The sequence below is a fragment of the Pantherophis guttatus genome, chromosome 3 (genome assembly GCF_059756535.1).
Source record: "Pantherophis guttatus breed Tessera chromosome 3, ASM5975653v1, whole genome shotgun sequence".
Taxonomy (NCBI): Eukaryota; Metazoa; Chordata; class Lepidosauria; order Squamata; family Colubridae; genus Pantherophis; species Pantherophis guttatus.
In genome coordinates this window covers 73,209,967-73,227,801 of record NC_142065.1, presented here as the reverse complement: position 1 = coordinate 73,227,801, position 17,835 = coordinate 73,209,967, and the positions used below count along the sequence as shown (strand labels likewise).

Here is a 17,835-nt window from a genome sequence, read left to right as displayed (position 1 = left end):
CAATATATGACCCAATAATACTGTATAGCACACTAATAGCCGGGCGAGGCGAGTAGCATGGTCATAAGGAAGATCTGGGAGGGGTTGGGGAGAGCTGGACCATGACTGAGGGGTTCCCCCCTGTGGCGTTTGTTGCCTCTGCTCTCCTTTTTCACCCCCCATCCCCCTGAATGTGATGCCATGCTGCGCATGCCTGCTGAACAATCATCTCCTGATCTAGGTGTCATCTTGACCTCCCTGGAGTTATGACTGTTATGATCTCCGCCGTCTGAGCCTGTTTGGACTATGTGGACTGACCTGATCCCATTGAATAGAGGTTTACATCTGGGGATTCAAGTCTTGGTGGAGTGGGTCTACAGCTGCTGTCTCAATTCCGGCTTTTTGGATGATCGTGGTTGACCAGCTGCCATGAGAGGGGGGCTGGGTCACCCTTCGCCGGATCGAAACAGCATTTTACTCCCGCCATTGCCGTGAGAGGGCAATGAGGTCCCACATGTTCCATTGGAATTCTATTGAAGTCCGGCATTTCACTCCTTCTGACTGTGATAACATCAAATTGGCCCCTGGCTATTGGCCATGGATTATCACCTCCCCTTGATGTTCAGATGTACTCGGTGAATGACCTTCGTGTCCTGCGAGATTCCCCCCTCTCGCAGGTTTGGCCCTCTTCGTTATCGAGGGCCTATCTTGATGACGGGTGTTGGAGCCCCGAGAGATGGCATGCGGCAAAGAAGAGTTTGAGGGGTTTTTTAAGTGGGTTTTTAAATGGGTTTTTAACGAAAATTTTAAGGGGTTCGGGGGGGATTAGGGTGGGTTCTGGGGGAAATCCACCGGGTTCAAGACCAGCCTCAGCGAAGGGCTGCGACACTAGGGACGTAGAACCGGAGGTCGGGGAGGGGGTTGGAGTTCGATTTAAAGTATAGTGAGTGGGAGGGGCAGATATGGCGGAAGCTGGGAACCACATCATGTTCGGGGAATGCGCACTCGCTATCTTAGAGCGATTGCACACTCCGGTCCCCAATGCTTTCCTCGTTCCCCAGGTTGTCCAGATTCTCAGGGCCAGAGCCTTCGGCTGATGTTATGCAATGCCAGGTCCGTTGTTAATAAAGCCCCCCTCATTCACGATCTTATTCAGGAGGGGGAGGCGGGCCTGGCGGGCATTACGGAGACCTGGTTGGGCCAGGAGGGGGGAGTCCCCCTCGTGGATATATGCCCACCAGGCTTCCATGCATTTCATCAGCCGAGGGCTCAGGGCAGGGGCGGGGGGTGGCGGTTATTATAAAGGAAGGTCTGGATCCAAGGGAGACCACTGTTCCACAGATAGCCAGATGTGAGTCCCTCTTTGTGAAGTGGGGTCGTGGAGTACAGATGGGCTTGTTGGTCACGTACCTTGCTCCCTGCCATGTGGCAACGGCCCTGCCCGAGCTGCTTAACATTATAGCCGAGGTGGCGGTGGACACCCCCAGACTTGTCATCATGGGGGATTTCAACCTGCCATCTATCGGTGAAACGTCTGAAGTGGCTCGAGAGTTCATGGCTTCCATGATGGCCATGGATCTTACTCAGTTAATTCATGACCCCACTCACACAGGGGGACACACTCTGGACTTAGTTTTTGTCTCTGGTCAGTGGTTGAGTGGCCTTGATATAGGGGATATAGCCATCGAACCCTTGTCATGATCTGACCACTCGCTCCTTCGACTGGACTTTCTAACTGCTGCACCCCGCCGCAGGGAGGCAGGACCGACCAGGTGGTTCCGCCCCAGGCGCCTGATGGACCCTGATAGGTTCCAGATGGAGCTTGGGCCATTTCCTGAGACTCTGGCTCATGACTCGGCTGAAGACCTGGTCGCCGCCTGGGGTAGTGCGGCTGCCGGGGCCTTGGACCGTGTCGTGCCTTTGCGGCCTCTGACCCGGCACTGAACTCACCTAGCTCCTTGGTTCTCCGAGGAGCTTAGGGAGATGAAGCGCCAGAAAAGATGCCTGGAGAGTAGTTGGAGGACCAGCCGCTCTGAATCTGACCGAACACTGGTGAGGTCTCATATCAAGACCTACCTAGTGGCGATAAAAGCAGCGAAAACTAGCTATTTTGCCGCTCTTATCGCATCATCAGATAATCACCCGGCCGCCCTGTTTAAGGTGACCCGCTCCCTCCTCCATCTGGAAGTGTGGGATGACCCCTTGCAGGGCTGAGCTGAGGATTTTGTGCAATATCTGTATGACAAAAACGCTCAGATTCGGGAAGGGCTGGCCTCTGACTGGGTATGTCCGGACGGGATGATTGAGGCAGGTCTTGAGAGTGTTATTTGGGGGGAGTTCGATCCTGTGGCTCCCGAGGACATGGACAGGGTCCTGGGATGGCTGAATGCGACCACATGTTTATTGGACCAGTGTCCCTCCTGGTTGGTACTGGCTTCCCGGGAGGTGACACGAGGCTGGCTCCAGAAGATTGTTAATGCTTCTTTGAGTGAGGAGGTCCTACCGGCTGCTTTGAAAGAAGCGGTTGTGAGGCCCCTCCTCAAGAAGCCCTCTCTGGATCTGGCTGTTTTGGCTAACTGTCGTCCAGTCTCCAACCTTCGCTTCGTTGCGAAGGTTGTTGAGAGTGTGGTAGCGCAACAGCTTCCCCGGTACCTGGATGAAGCTGTCTATCTAGACCCACTCCAGTCCGGCTTCCGGCCTGGGCACAGCACGGAAACGGCATTGGTCGCGTTGGTGGATGATCTCTGGAGGGCTCGGGATAGGGGTTGCTCCTCTATCCTGGTCCTGTTAGACCTCTCAGCGGCTTTTGATACCATCGACCATGGTATCATGTTGCACCGGTTGGCGGGGTTGAGGGTGGAGGGCACCGTTCTGCGATGGTTCTCCTCCTACCTCTCTGACCGGTCGCAATCTGTGTTGACAGGGGGGCAGCGGTTGATCCCGAGGCACCTTGCTTGTGGGGTGCCACAAGGGTCAGTCCTCTCGCCCCTTCTGTTCAACATTTATGTAAAGCCGCTGGGTGAGATCATCCATGGCTTCGGGGTGGAGTTCCATCAGTACGCTGATGACACCCAGCTGTACATCTCCACCCCAGGCCACCCCAATGATGCCCTTGAAGTGATGTCCCAGTGCCTGGAGGCCGTGCGGGCCTGGATGGGGAGAAACAGGCTCCGACTCAACCCCTCCAAGACCGAATGGCTGTGGCTTCTGGCGTCCCGATATAGCCAGCTGATGCCATCGCTGGCTATTGGGGGCGAATCACTCGCCCCCACGGAGAGGGCTCGTAACTTGGGTGTCCTCCTGGATGCACGGCTGTCTTTAGAAGATCATTTGACGGCCATGGCTAGGGGGGCTTTTTATCAGGTTCACCTGATACGCCAGTTACGCCCCTTTCTAGATTGGGACTCCCTACGCACAGTCATTCAGGCACTCGTCACTTCCCGCCTGGACTACTGCAACGCTCTCTACATGGGGCTCCCCCTGGGGTGCACCCAGAGGCTCCAGCTGGTCCAGAATGCGGCCGCGCGGGGGATTATGGGGGCGACGAGGCGCTCCCATGTGACACCTCTCCTGCACGAGCTGCACTGGCTTCCGGTGGTCTTCCGGGTGCGCTTCAAGGTGTTGGTGACCACCTTTAAAGCGCTCCATGGCTTAGGGCCGGGGTATCTATGAGACCGCCTTCTGCCACCAATAGCCTCCCACCGGCCAGTACGCTCGCACAGAGTGGGCCTCCTCCGGGTGCCATCCGCCAGACAATGTCGGCTGGTGACCCCCAGTGGGAGAGCCTTCTCTGTGGTGGCGCCCACCCTCTGGAACAACCTCCCCCCAGAGATACGTACAATAACAGACCTCCAGATTTTTCATCGGGCCCTGAAAACCTATTTATTTCAACTAGCTGGGCTGGCTTGAGTTAAATTTTAAATTGATTTTAAATTGGATTGTTTTAATTTACGGCCAAAATATTTAATTATTTTAAACTGTTTTTTAAATTTTGTATGTTCTGTTTTTTTACTTTGGCTGTTCACCGCCCTGAGTCCTAATTGGAGAAGGGCGGTATAGAAATGGAAACAAATAAATAAATAAAATAAATAAATACGAGCAGGAGAACCATGATTATTGTGCTCACTACTATACCTGCAATATATTGAATCTTACTCTATTACTGCAGGAAGCTTCTACTGGCATATATTATGGGATAGCTAGCATTTAATAGCTTTATCTGAGTGTTTATATGAACATCAATAGGAGCTTGTAATGGACCACTTGATTTAATGCAGAGAAGATAGAGACATATTAAGTGAGGCTAGGGCACATATCTGCATATTTTTTTACCAGTATTAATTATAGACACTCTTCTGTTTGTCATGACTGTGAGGCCCAGAAGGCCAGTATAGTTGCATCTGATTGCTGACATCCAATTAGCACCACCCAGAGAGCATGTGCAGCTCAAGGCAGGGGTCTCCAACCTTGGCAACTTTAAGCCTGGAGGACTTCAACTCCCAGAATTCCCCAAGTTGCCAAGATTGGAGACCCCTGGCTTAAGGGATGCTACAGATGTGGGCGACTTTGTGTATAATTACATGGATTGTGTGCATATGTTTATTTCTCATTGTCTTGTTCTCATCATATCTTAAATAAAAAAATAAATAGTATTAAGAAGTTATATTCTGGCACAATAGCAAAAGAAGGCAATTGTGTGCCAAGTAAACCTTCATTTTGCAATTTGTTCTAAATTTTGGAATCATTAAACACACTGTAAGTAAAAAACAAAAGTTAATTATCCTGCTGAGTCTAGTTGGGTGTAGTTGGGTCTACACCATGACAGCATCCAGTCTTCTATGCAATTATACAGACATGATGATTATTTTTATCATATCCCTAGAAAGCTGGCTTTCCATTTTTGTTCTCCTATCTTGCGAGAAGTGCTGGCATACATACAACAGATTTAAGCTAAAAACAGAATGGAAGTCTCATATTGATCTTAACGTGTAATGAAATACACTATACCATTCTTAATACTCTGTGGATATAGGAACCTGAACAGCTATTGTCAGCCACTGCCACTACTACACAGCCTAGAAATGCAAGACATTTCTGTTTCTGCACAAAGCTTCAAGAGATAAATCCCATTTCATTCCCTGACAAAGGAGCTACTAGCCCTGGAATCTTTCCATACAGCTAAACGTATTGCAAAGCTTTGAGCTTGCTACAGATTAATAGTCAAAGATGACAGGCTGTTGAAAGGAAAAAAAAGGTCCTATAATACCATTTTGTTTATTATTTATCTCAACCAGTGAATTTGTTCGAAGCAATATTCTTTCTCATAGCCACATGCAAGCGGATATAACTTTGAGTTTAATATCAAATATCAATAGTAGATGTAAATAGTAGCCATAATTTAAAATACCGTGAGTTTTCTTACGGAGCTTCCGCTGAGTTCATCTCCAGACATGAGACAAAAATGTACACAAAGTAATTTTTCCAATGTCACAGCAAAGGTGGCAGTTCTAATAATCCTGTACATGCCTGACAAAATATATATACATTTGTGTATATAATACAAAATGCAGGTCACAACTGATCTATTTAGTTTATATATAATGGCAGATCTAAGAGTGATCTAAGGAGTAGCTATAAAAGTGAATTTCTCTGTTCTTTGTTCAGAAAAGTCTAGCCTGAAGTTTTGGATGTCTTCCTGAATTATTCATCTCCAATTTCCCCCATTCCATCCCATCCAGGAAAGTACAGGTAATCCTCAATTTAGGGCCACAATTGATTTATGTTGCTGAGAAATTTGTTAAGTGAGTTTTGCTGCATTTTACGACTTTTCTTGCTACATTTGTTAAGTGAATCACTGCAGTTGTTAAATTAGTATCGTGGTCGTTAAGTGAATCTGATTTCCGCATTGATTTTGCTTGTCAGAAAGTGATCACAAGATCACCTGGGACACTGCAACTGTCATAAATGTGAGTTAGTTGTCAAGCATCCAAATGTAAATCACATGACTCTGGGGTTGCCAAAATGGTCGTAAGTGTGAAAAATGATCATAAGTCACTTTTTTTCCAATGCAGTTGTAACTTCGAACAGTCACTAAGCAGACTGTTGTAAATCAAGGACTACCTGTATTTTCTCAGATACCGCTGGGAATTTCTAGTTTTATCAACTTTCTTCTGCAAGTATGAGTAACTCTTTGATTGTGAAGAACATTTTTTTCTTTTAATTATGTTTGTTTGATCTTAGTTAATTCAAGATGAGGTGGTCTGAAGGGGGGAAAGTATTTTTAATTTTGGAAAAATGTACTTTTTGAAAGTGAAAAATGTTATTTTTAAAATTTTAAAAAGAGTATCAGTAAAACATAAAATCAAAACTTTTGCTCCTTTGCAAAGAGTACATTTTGGTTCCCTTACATATCAGATTCAATAAATGTCTGCAATACAAAGCAGGTTGGTAGGCTGCTCTAATAATAATCACCTGCGCTCCCACTGAGTTAATAAATCAGGATGGATGAATTAATTACTTCCAAAATTATCTCAAGCATGAGAGACAGTTGATGTCTTTCAAATTAGGAATTAATTATTACAATGAAACTCAAAAGTTGCAGGCGGTTTTAAGAAATGAGCTAGGGAAGATTACTTCCAAGTCAGTGGGCTACTTCATCTCCCCCGATATAATTGGCAGAGCCTGCCATCAAGAAAGGATAAGAAACATCAAAAGTATTTCTAAAACTATTAAACAACAAGCATAAGACTTCTCCATCAAAGGCTAAGGGAGAGGCTTGGTCTGCTTCAAGAAGTTTAAAGGGATCAATTATCTCCTGATGCTGAGTGAGTTACATCTCATTAGGAGATAAACAGATTTAATTTTTTTTCCTCCAACCTTTATACATTCTTCCTACAAGTTGTTGGTTTCTATTGCTCTGTCTGCCTTCTGTTCCTAGCTACCTGCACTCAGAGACAAGTAGTGAGAATGGCAACAGACTATTTATATCACATTTTCTCCCTTCTGGTTTCTCCTATGACTATGAAACAAAATACAATTAGGCAGAACTATTACTCTGACCAAATGCCCTGAAGGCCAACAGGGCAGAGCTGAGGAGAGATACCTAAGTATATTTTTACTCTTTTCCATTTCTAAAGAATTTCTCTTGTGCGGGATGAGAGAGAATACAATAAAACCAGTTTGTTGGTCGCCTCAGTGCTACTCAAGTCACTACACTTCTTTCAACCTTTGATGCAAATAATCATAAAGAGTGGTGGAAAAAGAGGATGCCATGTTCGATTTTTTTCTAACGATGCTAAGCCAAAGTTTAATATCATAGGGAATGGAAATAATCAATCCTGTGGATGTTGTCTTTGGAACTATAGGACTATGGATTACATAATGTTCAATTCTTCTTTTTGGAATTCTTAGAACTGACATATTCACCAAAAAATGCCAGAGCTAGGATCTTTATTTCATTTTAAGGGAAAATTGGAAAATGAAGGGTTGGTATTCCCCATTTTTTTGTAGGACATGACCAGGCTGAGTCTGAGGGGAGGGGGTCAAACATGTCATTAGTCATGAGTCCATGCACACCTGCAAGAGGTCTAAGTCCAGTCACCTTGAATGCTTTCTTATTCCTGCTCATTTTCCTTGACTGTTAGTAGTTCAGATTTTTGTAAAAAGCTTAAGTTTGCAGTAAATCTTTATACTCATTTGAACTACCTGAATCTCCTGATTCCCCTGGCACTTGACATTTTTAACTTCACCTGAATGTGCATTTTCAGGTATTCCTTAAGTCTGTTCAGGCCACTGTTATCAAATTATCCTTTTTCTGAGCACAACATTGGTCAGTTTTGGAAGCATTATAGGATCAGTTATGATCTTCAGATGAAAGCTTCAGCATTTGACTGTTGAAGATATTACCATCATACATACATATATTTCAAAATTGTGGTTAATGATTTCAGCGTCATCAACGACAATGTACCTGTTTAAGTCACGATGTATAATTGGCTGGGTAAGATTGTGAAGATACTCCATACCTTTAGCAACATCTACTGCAATGATTAATTTGGACTGCAAGTCGAGGTTTCTGCAATGAAGACAAAAAAAAAAATAAAAAGACTTGCCTTCATCAAATTAGAGACAGGTGAAATGAATTTGTCAGACCTCCTGATTAGTAACTAAATTGATAACTAGTATTTGTCATAAGCAAATCAATTTGTCTCTCCAAGCAATTTAAAATGAGAAATTATCTCTAATTTGCAATAGGTTTGTTCTTAATTAGAACTTAGATAAGTTATTCATTTACCTACTATTCTATCTCTTCTAATATCTTCCAATAATAGATTTGATAGTCCAATAATCTTTAGAAAAACATGGTGGAAAAGACAAGATAGAACATATCTCATGATGAGCGTGAACATTCATTACTACTAGGATGTCAAAATGACGACAGGTGTATTGTTAAAAGGATGCAATTATGTAATTTGTGCCAGTCAAGGCACAATGTTTGATGCAAGGATGTAAGTAGCATCATTTGTGAAATGATATCAGGATCTCATTATTTGCCCACCTTGCTCCTTGTTACAATTCATGTTGTTCCTGGAATTTATGCTCATGCCTTACTAATCTCATGGTAAATGGAAGCTCCCCTGAGGCAGGCGTAAAAGGAATAGATTTGTTATTTTCATGGAGGAAGCCTAAACCCAATCGTTATGCATAATCCTTTCCTGTATTTATCAGTATATTGCAAATTGTAATGTTTCCGAGACAGAGAGCAAAATCAGACGGCAAACATATCTATTAATCAATATGGAGAGAATAGATGGGCAAATGTAGAAACACATTTGCTTAAGATTCTTTATGCTGCAGCTACTGTTTCCTACATAAGAATGATAAATAACTTTTGCTGACTGCTTTCAGTCATATTTTCAAAATACTGTTGGTGTATTTGTAACCAATTATATTTAAACCCTGGAATGGAGAAACTGATCAAATCAGGAAAGGAGATGTTTGCTTATTTGTTCATTTGTTTATTTAGGATTTTCTTTTTTAGATTTTTTTTAAAAATCTCCAATATGAAGCCTTGAAACATAATGAATAAATCAACTCAACCAGGCACGCATATGGAGAATGTGGCCTATGGATAATAATGATGGTAATGGCATTACGTGAAATTTCAACATGCATAGCAATCCCTAGGAGAGCAAGAGACAAAACATTTTCATGCAATATTGCAACACAAATAAAAGGAAATGGAGCTTGTATCATGATGTCAAGATGGACATCGTGATTAAGGAAAAATTTTCTGAAGAACAATTAATGAGTGGAATGACTTGCCTTCAGAAGTTGTGGATACTCCAAGGCTGGAGGTTTTTAAGAAGAGATTGGACAACCATTTGTCTGAAACTGTATAGGCAGTGATGGCTAACCTTTTTGCCATTGCATGCCAGGAGCAGGGGGGGTGCACATCCATAATTCTATGCACTCTGCCCCCATGCATGCATGTGCGACCCCCCCCCGCTCCCCTTGCTCCTGGTACGTGATGGCCCAGTAGGCCCGTTTTTCTCTCTCACCAGGCTCCAGAGCCATTTTAGGAGTCTGGGAAGGGCAAAAATGGCCTCCCCCCCTGGAGGCCCTCCAGAGACCGGAAATGGCCCATTTGCCAACTTCTGCTGGGATCAGAAGGCCTATATTTTGCTGTCCCCAGGCTCCAGAGCTTTTCTAGGAATCTGGGGAGGGTGAAAATGGCCTTCCCCACCCTCCCCGGAGGCCCTCAGGAGGCTGGAAATGGCCCGTTTGCCAACTTCCGGTCCCACCCCAGACTTGCCCCAGACTCACCCCGGACTCACCCTCCCCAGACTCCTAGAAAGGCTCTAGAGCCTGGGGAGAGAGAAAAACATCCCCCCCCGAGACCCACCACCCCCGAGACCCTCCGGAAAACAGCCTGTTTCCCTACTTCTGGTGGGTCCTGAAGGCCCGAAAATCAGCTGGCCAGTGCATGCATGCATGCCAGAGCTGAGCTCACGTGCCCACCTACACATGCCACCTGCGCCACACGTAACATAGGTTTACCATCACGGGTATAGGGTTTCCTGCTTGAGCAGGAGATTGGACTAGAAGAGCTCCAAGGTCTCTTCCAACTCTCTGATTCTGACATCATATTAATGTTGTGATAAGGATTGGATGCTTGTATCAATATCTCATATTTATAATTATGTCTGTAGAAAGTGAGTTGATTTATGCCAAGAAGTCTCCTGAACCAACACCTGCCAGAATGAAATTTAGGCATGGACTATTTTTCCAACTGGTTATCTCCACTGAGGAATTTGGGTCAATATAGTTGAGAAAACTACTCAATATTTTTTCCCAAAGCTAATTGTCATAGCCTTCCCATGGAAAAGTGCAGAAAATAATCTGTGACTAAAGGAAAAAGAAAAATTCTAGATCAGACGAATGATCACTACGGTTTATTAAACCTGTTCACTGGATCTTTAGTAACAGGCAACTGCTTTTGTGCACCTTGACTTGTCTTGGAAGAATATATAAGTAAGGTATATATTTCATCTCTATAAATATTCTTGGAATCAGAAAGATATGATCACCAGGAATTCTTAGGTTACGGTAATCATTTTGAGGCAACTTGAAACCATACCTCAGGTTTGAAGCCTGAACCCTGCTTGACAGTGTCGCTGCTTCTAAAGAATGTCAGCCTGTCTGTTTTACAGCTCTCTGTTGTAACATGCAACCTCCTCATGCTCTTAATTTACTTTACTTTCCAAGCTACTAGTTCTGTGTATATTTTTGCATTGTACATTTTACTTTACTCTCACTTTTTTCATACCAGTGTAACTTATCACCTCTTTTCTCCTCCTTCTGCAGTCCTTTCTCCATTGCCTCATCAATTTTCTTCTTCTTTCCTTTTCCACTGGATCACTAAGGATCTCAGTGTACAGCTAACTATAGATAGGGTCATTGTGGGCTTTGGGCAAATTCATGGAACCCATGCAAGAAGCTCTCCTTGAGTGCTCACCTCTGGCCAATCCACTCTGCCTTAAATTAATATGGTTGTGATAGGTCAATTTACCTTTTTTGCTCATGCAACAGTGAAAAGAGAGATCCTCCAGATATATATTGAGTGACTATGGCAAACTGACTTGGATCGTCCAAGCAAGCACCAACAAATTGAATAACACAAGGATGATTGAGTCGGCACAGAATGGAAACTTCACGGCAAAACATATCGACATCTGATTTAGAGCAATAGGTATTGGCTCGGTAACTGATAAAGAAAAAAAGAATATATATTTTTATGTATATATATATAATAGCTTTAAGGGTGCAAATTTAAAATCATAATTCATTAATAAAATAACTGAATAGAAGATACTATTAATGTTACCGTTTGATTGCAACTATTTTATTTCTGCACCTTCCTTTGTACACCTTTCCAAATGATCCTGCAACAAATTAAGAACATACCGATAAGTATATGTGTGCGTATGCTAAAATGAGCATATTTTCCACTTGCTTTTACCTGAGCCAATAATTTCATGGAACTCTATTTCTGAGAGCTGGAGGTGAAAATGGGATGGCAAACCAGCACGAAGTAGGAGAACATCTGCCTTTTCTGTAAAGCAAAAATGTGTACTAAAAGCCTTGAATTTAGCAGCAAATAAATAAATTACATCCTACAAAACAAATTTTCACACTATGAAACAAATAAATAAATTGCCATCTTTTAAATTATACATTGGTTAGCTAGTATCTCAGCTCCTCTTTGTTTTAGTATCTTACAAAGAGTCCACAAAATAAACAAATTTTCAACATCCTATCCGTCTTAGAGCTTTTTGGGTTTAGAAGCTTATCACTAAAAGAACAGTGCTCCAGTTCGTATGCATACTCTATCTGCATCATGTAATGGCTGCAGAAAATCCTTTATACAAGGAATTAGTTCCTTGTCTGTCTAACAGAAGCTTATGAAGCTATTTCCATTGCCATTGCGATCTACTGTTGAGTGACTCCTGGAATTGGATTTGATACACAACTTAATTTGTAGATTAATTTATTATTCCATGTGCTCTGCTATAAGAGGTCCACCCAAACATTTCTCAAAGAAACATTTGAATATGTCTCTTGATCAGATGGGCAGAATAAATCTCTTACAGAACTCAGAGCTTTTATTTGGAAAGAAAATTAAGAAAGGACACGAATCAAGAGAATGACTGACTTGTTTTAGCTTTACAGACATAATTTTAAAGATTCTTTTAAAATGAAGGCACAAACTAAATCAAATGAAACTTATGTTATTATCAATACTAATTTTGAAATATATAAAAAACAAATCTCAGTAAGAATGATGTCCTAGTGACATAGGAGGTTTTGCAATAATGTCAGTGAATACTTTATGCTCTATGTACAGCTTTTCTCAATTACAGTTCTTACTGAATTTAAGCCAAACTTCCAACCATCCAAATCACTGAGACTTTTAAGCTGAGGTGAGTTTCAGCAGGTTCTAACCAGTTCTAGAGAACCAGTAGCAGAAATTTTGAGTAGTTCAGAGAACCGGTAGTAACAATTCTGACTGGCCCCACCCCCATCTATTCTCTGCCTCCCAAATCCCAGGCTGATTGGGAGGAAATGGGGATTTTGCAATAACTTTACCCTGGATTAGGGAGGGAATGGAGATTTTACACTATCCTTCCCCTGTCACGCTTACCAAGCCATGCCCACCAAGCCATGCCATGCCCATCAAGCCACACCCACAGAACTGGTAGTAAAATTTTTTGAAACCCACCACTGTTTTTAAGGTATTTCCACATGGCATGTCTTCCCCAGTGTCCCTACAAAGAGGCCTGGGAATGTCCCAATGACAACAATAGTTTGTGATGAGGTCATTTTGAGTTCCATGGCATAGTTGACAACTGCTTCCTCCACCTGACAATGCACAAAACACAAAAATCTACACCAGCCTGAGTCACAAGCCTGTGTCATCCTGAGTCCCCTCTATTCTATTGCACCAATATAATAAAAATAAAGTCATTACTCCTCTCATCTTAAAAAGAGCAGAGAGATGGTGGTGTGGCACATGTGATCTGTAATACAGGTAGTCCTTGACAACAACAGTTCATTTAGTGACTGTTCAAAGTTACAACAGCACTGAAAAAAGTGACTTACAACTGTTTTTCATTGTTACAACCTTTGCAGCATCCCCATGATCGTGTGATCAAAATTCAGATGCTTGGCAACTGGTTCATAATTATGACCATTCCTGTGCCACAGTCATGTGATCCCCTTTTGCGACCTTCTGACAAGCAAATCAACGGGGAAGCCAGATTCACTTAACAACCGAGTTACTAACTTATCAACTGCAGTGATTCACTTAACAACTGAGGCAAGAAACATCATAAAATGGGACAAAACTCACTTCACAAATGTTTCACTTAATGTCAGAAATTTTGGGGTCAATTGTGGTCATAAATCGAGGACTACCTGTATAGGAAGGGAGCATGAGAAGTCAAGGGATGGAAGAAACAGAATTTCCTGCCAATGGAGAACTGCCTCTGTTCATTTGAAAAGTTCTCTTTCGACACTCATTCCTTTAGCTCAGCAGGAGAACTTCAGTTAATCTTCTGTCCAGGATTGATAATGGCATGTGAGCATGAAGCTTCACAATTAACTTGGACATAGTGGAAATGTTGTATAAGTAGTGGCTGTTAAGGAGCTATGTTAAACCCTGCTCATTGCACAATACACAATACTCTTAAACATTAGCTGCTAAGTATAGTCTATCATAAAGCAGACTTTACAATTTGCTTTGACATTCTTATATATTCTATATCACTCCATATTATGATTTGCCTCGTCTACACTTTCCTCTCTCTTACTGAAATTAGTCCAGGAATTGAATTAGGCAAGAAAATCTTATCTATAGGTGTGCAAAATGGTTTTAAATATAGCTGTTTCAAGTGAGTCATATACAGAAGAAAACACACCTGTTTTGATGGTGGTATTTTCTTTTGAGTTTAGACCAAAGTATGACTGATTTGCATATAAAGAAAGTATTTTGTTCTGTTTTAGGTGATGTAATTGTTGTTCTCTTGCCTCTTATAACTGGGCTGTTATCTTCTGAATTCTCCAGCCTGGACTGGTGCAGCAGAAAAGGCTATCATAACTCTGGGGTTATTGGTTTAGCCTTTAAGTGGGATCTGGGGGCAGTTTTGGTGTGAATCAGCAGAAATTTAAAGAACAATTGTCACAGTTAGAGAACCATTCAGGATCTAACTGCCATTGAAGAGAAACTGAAGAATGAGTTATGAGCTAATATTTGTTTATTAGGCCACTTAACTCGAGACAAATCTGGGTGGCTTGCAACATTGCAAACAACAACAATACAAAAAAAAAAAAAACCCAAACCACCAAAGGAACAGAAAAGACATATAAGATGTCTAGAACAGATGAACATTCAACTCAGTAGAGAAAATCCTATGATATGCCTGGGGGGAAAAGCCATGTTTTTAATGACATTTAGAATGAAGGCAGGGCAGAAGGCATCAATATCTTTGGGATAATGTTGTTCTAGAGAGCAGGCACAGTGACAGAGAAGCCCACTTCCTGGATGCCATCAGAAAGGATTGTTTGACCACAGCATGCCAATTGTGTCTGACCAAAGAAAAGGGCAGAATTTATTGAAGATAGAAAGCTCCTCAGATAAGCAGGCCTATGCCACGAAGGGTTTATAGGTGATAACCAGCACCTTGCATTGCACCTGGAAACTATCTTATAAATCAAAGAGTCACATGGGTGTATTTCAGTAGTACATATACAAGGTGGCCAGGACATGAGTGATTGCCTGGAGGTGCTCTGGATTCAGGAATGGGCACAATCAGTGGTGGGCTGCAATCAGTTTAACAACCAGTTCAGTGAGTGTGGGTTTTGTGCACACATGCAGGTTTGCACACATTCAAAATACAGCCATTTGAAGCTCAGCTGCTTATCTTCTAAGGCAGCCCCGGTAAGTAGAACAGCGGAGGAGCGAAAATCAGCTGCGCTGCGCGAATCAGCTGATCCAGAAAGATGAAAATATAGGACAGGATAGGGCGGGGGTGGGGGGGGCAGCTGATCGTCGGAACTACCTGTTTGGCTGAACTGGTCTGAACCGGCAGCAGCCCACCACTGGGCACACACAGCTCACAGGATCAGGTAGTTGACTTGGGTCAAGATATACAACTAAGTAACCATCTGCATGTTCATACCCAGCCTTCACAAGTAATGAGAAACTGCTTACTCACGAGTAAATCAAACTCTATATTTTAAAACAGGGCAGGGACAGTCTTTGTTCACATTGGATAAACAAAACCAAAAGTAATTAGTCACAAATGAAAGTCTTTTCCCTTTCTGAAACCGGGCAACAGTCTCTGTTCACATGAGAACTCAAGATAAAAAGTCCTTTCAATGATTAAGCCAAGCAAGAACAGTCCCTGTTCACACTGGCTGAGACAAATTCACTCTCTGTTATTTCCCAGCAGGGAGACTCAGTTGGCACCTCAAATACAGAGCAATTAATCCCGACAAACCTGATTCTGGCAAAGGAATCCGACTTGATTGATGTAAACTGGAAAACGAACGGTTGTCTGCAACAACAGGCCACTCCCAAACCCCTACTATTTATTTCCCAGTCAGGGAGGGGTTGGCTAGCGTCTTCTTTTCCCTGAGAGCCTGCTTATTGCCTTCCGTTACTCTCCTCTCCTCTCTACACATATGCACATCTGGGATGGGCCCCATCAATTCCTCCCTCTCACTCAGTTCAGGCCCCAAAGACAGCTGCCTCTCCAGCTGAGGGTGGACAGACTGCCCTGGCTCTGCATCTGCCTCTGTTTCTGTTTCCTCATCAAAGCTTTCCAAAGGCTCCGAAGCTGGCCCAAGCTCCCCCTCAACCTCCTCGTCTGCTGTAGCTCTGCTGGCAGCCAATGGGCCAGAACACTGCACACTGATGATACCTTACTCCAACCCAAAAGGTGATCCTACCAAGTACTTTCATGTTATGTTAAATTATGGGGTGAGGGTGTGGCAGCACAATAATCTCTGTGATACGCCACACATCAGGGGGTTGGGGTAAATCTCTCCACCATTAACACCAGTTGGAACTTTCCACAGAGAAAGGAAGATAATCCCAGCACATTATGTTCCATTCCTAACCCTCATAGGTAGTCTATTCTGTTTAAATTTAAATTTTTATTTTATTTAATGGAGCGGGTGATAGTTTAATTAGACAGAGAGAGGATGAAAGATGTTTTACCCATGTCTTCACTTTCTTGCTTTTCAAAGCCTCCTACTAATGTAAAAGGGCATTCTCATCTCCTAAAAATCCACTGCCCCTTCCATAAGCCCTGTTTTCTTATTTGAAGAAATAAGAAATCAATTCTTCTAATTATTTTGTGTGTGTGTGTCTGTGTGGTAGTACTGCTAACCATGTTAGATACCCATTCACATGCATTTAACAGAGACCTTTCCTTTTCTGCTTTTTTTTTAAATGCCTTCAGAGTTTCTCTCTTAACGTTCTGCTCCAGTTTGTTTATCCATTTAATAATATTTTTTCCCTGCCCTGATCAAGAAAGACTTGGGGTGGGATATTGAAAAGTCACAAAGAAAACAAACAATATGACATAAGCCTTGTTATCCTCTGTCCCAAAAGAAGTATTCCATAGGCGCCTCAATATTATAACTATTCTAAGGGTCAAATGTCTATTTAAATAGCGCTTCTCTGGCTGTGCTTAGTCTGAAGGATGTCTACCGGAAGACCTGATTGATCATTCCCCTGCTTCTCGCCCTTTCCATCTGTGCAGAGCTAATTGTCATAAAAAGCTGTTTAGAGCAATTGTTTGGGGTATACCAATCTTGAGAATTGGACTGATTGTAGCCAGAAAAAATGACTATTGTTGTGTATGCACATTATATTGTCTGGGTAACAAGCTGAAGCAAGAAAGAGGGTCAATTGACTGCTTCCACGGCAAACGAGAAATCGACCATTGTTCCTGGAACGCTGTTGTTTCTAACTGCTGCATATAAAGGCATTGGTGTTAATTGAAACTCTTTCTGAAAATTAGCTTCGGTTCCAACCTTAAAACTAAACGAAGGACTTTTGGCAATTCTGCACTGCTGCCTAAGGTGCTTTTCTGCCACGCTGCTCCCATCTGTTTCTTAAGCCAACTTCAGAAATCTCAGCCTGGATTGAGTCAGTTGGCAACAGAGCCCAAGAGCTGATTGGCCATTTCTCTGCTTCTCGCCTTCCCATCCATGCAAAGGAAGGGAAGTCTCACTGATCGACTCAACTCCCCTGTAGGCTGGAGCACCAATGCCTGCCTTTTCCCTTGAGAGATTGTTCCTCCTCACTATTCCCCTTGCTTTGCCTCTCCTTTCCAGGTATTTACACACATGGATGCTTTCAGTCTTCCTTCCAATATTATCAACTCTTTCCCCCCTCTTTTTTCCCTTTGTGACACAGGGAACAGATTGTTATTTCACTCCTTACTGATAATTCAGCTTCATAGAAGTAATATAGCAATGGAGAGAGAAAGAGAGATAGAGACAGAGACACAGACAGAGACAGACAGAGAGGGAGAAAGAGGGGGAAGGGAGGAAGGGAGGGAGAGAGAATAAACAAGGAAGGAGAGGGAAGAGGGATAGGATAGGATAGGATAGGATAGGATAGGATAGGATAGGATAGGGAAGGGAAGGGAAAGGAAAGGAAAGGAAAGGAAAGGAAAGGAAAGGAAAGGAAAGGAAAGGAAAGGAAAGGAAAGGAAAGGAAAAGAAAGGAAAGGAAAGGAAAGGAAAGGTACAATGTTTCATTCAGCCTGGGCAGATATGAAA

At 42.8% G+C, this 17,835-nt stretch overlaps 1 protein-coding gene across 2 annotated transcripts in view; it reads right to left on the bottom strand.

Annotated features, from left to right (window-relative positions):
* Positions 1 to 17,835, bottom strand: part of LOC117677329 (serine/threonine-protein kinase TNNI3K) — a 238,156-nt gene that overhangs the window by 123,680 nt on the left and 96,641 nt on the right. For both annotated transcript variants that reach the window (XM_087889820.1, XM_060689981.2), the window contains 4 exons: positions 11,501 to 11,593; positions 11,366 to 11,423; positions 11,051 to 11,245; positions 7,949 to 8,053 (listed from right to left, as the gene is read on the bottom strand). In XM_087889820.1, the coding sequence (XP_087745946.1) occupies positions 7,949 to 8,053; positions 11,051 to 11,245; positions 11,366 to 11,423; positions 11,501 to 11,593 (451 nt within the window). The remainder of the gene's footprint in view (positions 1 to 7,948; positions 8,054 to 11,050; positions 11,246 to 11,365; positions 11,424 to 11,500; positions 11,594 to 17,835) is intronic.